The following is a 7074-nucleotide window of genomic DNA, read 5'->3' on the forward strand; positions in this document are numbered from 1 at the left end:
TTTGCTGGAAACTCTTTTTTTTTTTTGTTTTGCTTAGTTTTTTTTTTTTTTTTTTTTTTTTTGGGGGGGGGGGTGTTGAGGAGGAGGTTGAATATACCATACCATACCAACTTTATTTAATAAAGCACTTTAAAACAACTACAGCTGATACAAAGTGCTGTACATCAAAACACAACATAACAATAAAAAAACCCATAAAATAAAAACTTACAGTTTAAAAACAAAAACATACAATTTAAAACTAGATCCCGCTGGAGTTGAAAGCCAAATAAAATAGATGGATTTTAAGACGAGCTTTAAGTAAATAAAAGATGGTTCTTCATTTTGAATTGATGGTACTTCACTGAAATCAGCTCACATAATGGAGCCAGACTATTGTTCTCTGGTGATATTTCACCTTGCTTGGCTCCAGATTGCTTTTATTAACACCATCCGACGGGGGAGAAACAGCTCCTTGCTGTTACAGAAACCTGTGATTTATGGCATTCAAAAGTCCTGCTTTATAACAACATTTGTCTGTTGGCCTTTTGTGTCTCAGTTGGACTGAAATGACAGTGTTTGAGCGAACAGCTGTGAAGACATTTTAACAGGTCGCGCACAGCTTGAAGCGGCAGTTTTGTAGTTTAGACGTGAATGCCATACACAAAGTTTCTTTTCCCCACACAGAGACGTACTCTCTCTCTCTCTCTTTCTCGCAGTTTATATTCAATTGATGGATGGTGCAAGCGTCTGGACATGCTGTGTTGAATAAAATGGCCTTCATAAAACGCAACCTTTCAGCAGAAGTCACCAGTCACATACTAATTTTAGGAATCAGTAAAAGGAAACAACATAAATGTAAACTAACGGAAATATTTCACCCGCAAAGACAACGCAGCACTGCACCCTTCATTTCTTAAAGCTTCTCCTAACAACACAGTGTTTCAAACATGTCCTAGAAATAGTCCTCTAATGATGGGATTCATACTGGGTCGGACTCGTTTTTGCCCATCACATCCTGCTCCCCGCTTGGACATTTTTTTCAGCCTCAGTCTGAACTGGTCCGATGTAAGAAGAAACTCTAATTATCCAAAATCCTCCTGCTCTGACTTCAAAAAGGTTGAGCCAAGATGGGGGTCAGAGGTCAAGTTTCCTTTTGCACCTCTTGAAAAACAATCTGCCTGATGTTTCTTTTTCTTCTTTTTCTTCTTCTTCTTTTGGAGAGCCGAGCTAATCTGGGTCAAGCTGAGTGGAGCCTTTGTGGCTGTAATACTTTTATACTAATGGGTGTCATTACAGCAGCACCTGAATCGCTAACCTCCGCTTAGCTTTTCAAACAGAAGTGTTTCCTCTGAAGGTCAGCGTCTTAGATGGGGAAATGGTGGCAGAAGTTAGACGGATAGTTCAGTTAAAAAGCTGTTGATAAATTACCTGCTCCTGATGCCCACATTAAGAGTAAATTCAGATTAGTTGGTCAAAACTAAAGCAAACTTCTACCATCTTAAAACAACAAATATCTTTTCCGATCTTGCCAACGCCAAAAGACATTCACTAAGATATTAATTATACAAAGTCATTTATTACTTACACAGTAAACAGAGATGGGAGGTAACGCTACCAACAGTTACCTAATAGAAAAGTGAGATAATGTTAACAAAAAATGTTAATTGTCTTACTTTTATGTTCTACTTTCACTGGAAATGCTCAGCACCTTTGGTTTTTAGTACGTTTTTTTTTTTTTTACACAGGAAGAGCATTGACGTTGCGTTCGTGCATAAAACCCCAGCATCCATTCTGTAAATAACATGTCTGATTTATTGGTTCATAAAACAACACTCACATCAAGTGGAATAATGCTGTTAGCACTGGGGTTGGTTTCAGATGGCAGAAGTCGACTTTGGTCCCAGTCCCTCTCGCACAAGCTGTCAGGTTTAACCTCCAAACAAATCTGGATTTACTCAAAGTTTTAAAACAAAAAACAAAAAACAAACAAAGATAGCTGTTTACTGCAGGTGAGACATTAAGTTGTATTTCTGTCTCCATGTTAAGCAAACATTGTTTCTTTGATGTGGGAAGCACCTTTTGGTTCCACTAGATGACTGATGGATTGATGCAGGATAAACTATTAGCATATTACTGTCGCCTCACAAGCATTTCAGCTTTCCTGCCCTTCCCTTCGACTGTGTTGTATTAATTTCAAAGTGCCTGATGGCGAGGAGAAGGAGAGAGACCGCTCTGCAGGACATTCTAATTGAGAGGAACATGAGTATGGCAGCACAAGCATCATGTCATTTTGTCTTTTCCTCTTTTGAAAGGCAAGCAGGGACAACCGCATCACTAAAGGAAATGACAAACGCCTTTACTCCCGTTCTAAGTTTTTACCAAAAGTGAATCATAAAGGGAGTCGAACTTTTCCACATTTATTAGACGAAACAAAATTGTACATGCTTTGAAATAGTCTTTACAATGGAATATAAATGGATTAGCTTAGTTGGATCTAGATTGTTCCATTGCAGCTCGGTGTCGATGTCCTGTCAGAATATAAACCACGGCCCAATAGTCTCAATCCTCCAATACTTACAAGCCCAGATTCTCCTACATGAGCTGCAACTAGCGTTATTACTTGTTGAACTCTTTCACATTTTGTCAAGTTTTAAACGCAAACACCATGTTTATAAAATCACTGTTGCGATAGACCAACACCGTCTAAGTATTCAGGCACCTTTACTCACAGCATTAACTAAGACGAGACAACAGAACCAAATGGATTTGACACTCACGTCGTTCATGGATCCCTACGTGAGTCGTAGCTCATGTAGGAGAATCTGCTCTTACTATTTCAAATCACGTGTAATTTTGTTTTGTCTAATAAATGTGGAAAAGTTCGACCACCCTTCATTTTATCCATTGGGATTTGTGTAAAGTGTTTTCTCTCTCCAAAAATGTGATGTCTGTCGATCTCTTTCTAGAACAACTGCTACTACCACGGCGAAGTGCGGGAGCATCCCAACTCTGACGTGACCCTCAGTGCCTGCTTGGGACTCCGGTGAGCGACGCTTGACTCGTTTTGTATTCAAAATGCAACGTAAAGCTGCCCTTTCAGTCCTGTGCGCTGCTGCAGAGTTTGGAGTTACTTAAGTCACTCAGCGCAGCAGCCAATCATTCTTAAGCTTCCCTTAAGGCTGTTGTCGGTGAACTACGGAGTAAAACTGTCACACAAACGTATTTGCCACTGAGGCGTTTATGGCGTATTTGCTCTCATTTTGACAGTAATTTGCATCTGCCTGTTGCTAATGATGAATCGCTCTCTACAGTCTCTTTGTAAGCAGCGTTTTACCGAGTTGTAAAATTCACAGCTTTGTCTCCCCCTCGAATCATTTAGCTTTGAAACAGACTGTTTGCTTTTCGCAACACAGGAGCCGCTCACGAACATGAAACGTTTTGCGTGTCAGCTTGAGAGTTGAAATTAGATTTGTAAAAACAAAAAAAAGTATATATATATATATATATATATATATATATATATATATATATATATATATATATATATATATATATATATACACATGTATATAGTGTCAAATGTTTTACTGCATCTGAGTTGATTTGCGTTTATGGTGGACCTTTTGTCTACAATTGTCTACAAAGTCATAAGTTTTAACCACAGCAACATGTGGCTCAATAAAAACACAATTCAGATGGTTTTTTTTTGTTTTTTTTTTTCTCGTAGCCTCAGGAAAAGTGAGATTGTAGACAAAGAGCTGCCTCGGTTGTTCCATTAGAGACAGCCACATTCAATCAATTCTGGCATTTGGGAAAGTGCTCGTGCTTTGAAGTTTTGTTTTCTTACTTGGGATGTTCTCTCTACAGAGGCTTCGTTGCACTTGAAAACAAGACATTTATTATCGAGCCCGTGTCTGGCCACGACGCTGGGGCCCACTTCATTTACCGAGTGGAAGAGCTCAAAGTGACCCCTGGAGCCTGCGGCCATGGCTTTAATTTGTCCTCTGTTGCCCCTGAAAGCCACATCAAAAGCCCTTTCCAATCCTTTCACACCAGGGTGAGTTCACTGTGTTGTTTTTATTGCAAACCAAAGGTCTTAAATCATTATTTTTGTAGCATTTCATCATCAAATATCCCTGACAAAACTACTATTGAGCTTATGATTAAATATTAGGCATTTGACCAAGGACGAGCGTGTTGGCTATCCCACAGATTTGGAAAGGTTCCTTTGGGGATAGCTTTGGATTTGACACTCATTTCATTCGTGTTAAGAGCCCAGAATCAAGGGCCCGCGCAGAACATTTGGCTGATAATTTGCGTGGAGCAGGTGCAGCATCCATCTGCTTGTATTTCCAAACATTAAAAACTCCATTTGAGGCAGGAAGTGGGGCTAACCCTCGTGCAGAACTTAATGAACCCAGAGTTATACAGTATCTCAGTTTAGGGGTTCATAGAACAGAACTGGGTCTGCCTGAAAATATGGGATTTTGTGTGGAAATGAGTTCAAGCTTTAGGACTTTTTCATTTGCATTTGAGCTTTTTCTTTTCTTTTTTTTTTTTTGTCTTTATACAGTTTAAAACTCTTTTTGGCATCAATAAAAAACATGATCCAGAAGCAGAAACCTTCCTCAGGGACAAAACTTTAAGGGAACTTTCTTCAAGAGCAAAGCAATTCATCTCAACCAGCTGCTGCCAATCTTGATTAAAGCTTCTTTACACCAATTTTTTCCAGTCTTACCTGTCATTTGCCCTAATAGTTCATCACTGTTTTTTTTTAATTTCCTAATGCAATGTAATTAAGCAGTTTTGTTTCACACTAATGGACCTGATCTTTATTGCTTAGACCTCAATGGAAGCAACCATTGAGATTTCAAGAACTTCAAGAAATTCCTTGTAACTTTAGGAACTCCTTGAAGAATCTTCCTAGAATTACAAGTAGGACTTAATGCTAAACATTGCACAGCACATGCCTTATATCCAAGCCAGTTCCTCTGAAGTGTCTCATTTAGATAAAGGAAATCACACCTTTACAACATTTCTGTCCAATTTAAACCTAAGACTAATTGCTTGGACTCCTGCCTGGCTTCTACATGTTTGGCACTCAAATGCAAATGAATGGATTTACAGCAAATGCAGAACAAGTCAGACCTGCTGAGGAACGCCAACAGTCCCACTGATTTTGCGCTTTACCTAAAGCAGCAACATTTTTGCCCTTATCTTTACACTAATATGTGTCTAACACCCACAAAACCTAACTGAGTCATCAAAACAGGAATGTATTCTGAGCTCCTTGGAAATAAATTTGTTTCTTTCAAACTAAAATCTAAGAACCTTTTTATTTATTTTATTTTTTTTTTAATTTAGAAATAAACCAGATCATATTTATGGAACGTAAGACGAAAAAAATAAATGAATATATTTATTGTTCCACGAATGATTTATATACAAATTCTATACAAAAATTGAAAGGAAAAAATATAAAGCATGTTATTGCTTTTGAAATTAAAGATGCAGCTCAAATCGCTATCATTTTTCAAATGTACCTACTGTATGTAGACTAACCCCATGTTCCCCTTAGACAGAGATATCAGTCCTCTCGTGACAAGATAGCCAAAAACTGTTTCCTTTGATCATCAAATTATTCATGCAGAAACGGCTTTTCAGATGCCGCAGGCTTTGAGATGTAGCCTGCACGCCAAACTTTCAAATTGCAGTGCTTTTCTAACTTTTAGCATTCCTCTTTCATTGTTCTCCCTCAGCATAAAAGGCATGCTCAGAAGACGACCAAATATGTGGAGCTGATTATCGTCGCAGACAACAGAGAGGTAATGTCCCTACTATTCTCTGCCTGACACCGTTCAGCCGCAATGCTTTGAAAACCCAGCATGCCCTCATGCCATAAACATAAAGAAGCACAGTAAGCCACTGTAGCTGCAGAGCAGGTCTCTCTCTGGAAGCTGCTGAATGTGGTGAGTATGCAACAACCCACTGTGGCAGCAGATTTTTTATTTTTTTTTTTTATTGCCAGCAGGAACGTCTGTTTTCAGTTCCTCAGCAGGGCAGACAGGAAACAGGACAAGGATATAGGAGAGTACCCCGTAAGCGCGGACAAGCTCATTGTGGTGGTTTCCTCTTGTTATCTCTCTGCTGATGCAATTGACTAGAATAGAAAAAAAGGAAATCACAAAAAAAAAATATATATATATATATATATATATATATATATATATATATATATATATATATATATATATATATATATATAAGGGATTTGGCGTGCTGCTCAGATTTGAAGTGCAGGTGGATCCACGGCAGGGTGGAAACAGACGGTGGGACTTTTCTCTAGTTTACGTCCAAAGCTTTAATGCCGTGTTACGTCTGCCAGTAGACCTGCTTCCCCGCAGTCGCACCATTCGTCTCTGTAATGCTGGGGGATTTTTCTAGATCCAGATGGTCACAGCTTGAAAACATACCTAACACACAGAGTAAACAAAAAAAAACACAAACTTGGAATATTTAAAGCAGCCATTAATGCGAAAATCCTGCATTTGCGTGTGTGCTTTGGTACTTCATAGCTTTTGGATCATAAAACGATGTCCTCCATTATGTTGTCACGAAGCACCGGCTTCTTGCGGATGTAAATTTGTCCCATGGCTAATATGCTTTCTTTTTTTTTTTTTTTTTTTTTCCAGTTCCAGAAACAGGGGAGAGACTTGGAGAAAGTCAAACAGCGGCTTGCAGAGATAGCCAATTATGTGGACAAGGTAAAACATGTGCTCCCCCCTCTTTGTGGGTGAGGCATAAATCACTTTTTTTAAAATAGAAATTTTGTTGGCAGCAGAGATTAATGAGAAGGGACGGCGTGATATATTAATTTCTCGTTAAAGCAGCTGCCTACGACCTGAGCCAGAGCTGCGTGTCTATTGCTAGAACGCGCAGTAGGCAGATGGATTTATTTTAGGGAGGCACTGATATAGAAATGGAAAAGACATACTCTGATTGTTTAAAAAAAAAAAAAAAAAAAAAAAAAAAAAAAAAAAAAGTGATTTTTTTTTTTAGAAAACAACGAAACAAAGAAAAACAAAAATTTTT

General features: G+C 38.5%; 1 protein-coding gene across 2 annotated transcripts in view; it reads left to right on the forward strand.

Annotated features, from left to right (window-relative positions):
- adam12b (ADAM metallopeptidase domain 12b) overlaps positions 1 to 7074 on the forward strand; it is a 107656-nt gene that overhangs the window by 53269 nt on the left and 47313 nt on the right. For both annotated transcript variants that reach the window (XM_015036205.1, XM_015036206.1), the window contains exons 5-8: positions 2949 to 3025; positions 3850 to 4039; positions 5742 to 5807; positions 6675 to 6746. In XM_015036205.1, the coding sequence (XP_014891691.1) occupies positions 2949 to 3025; positions 3850 to 4039; positions 5742 to 5807; positions 6675 to 6746 (405 nt within the window). The remainder of the gene's footprint in view (positions 1 to 2948; positions 3026 to 3849; positions 4040 to 5741; positions 5808 to 6674; positions 6747 to 7074) is intronic.

The sequence above is a fragment of the Poecilia latipinna genome, unplaced genomic scaffold (assembly GCF_001443285.1).
Source record: "Poecilia latipinna isolate Pla-1442-1.1 unplaced genomic scaffold, P_latipinna-1.0 Scaffold360, whole genome shotgun sequence".
NCBI classification, from domain to species: Eukaryota; Metazoa; Chordata; class Actinopteri; order Cyprinodontiformes; family Poeciliidae; genus Poecilia; species Poecilia latipinna.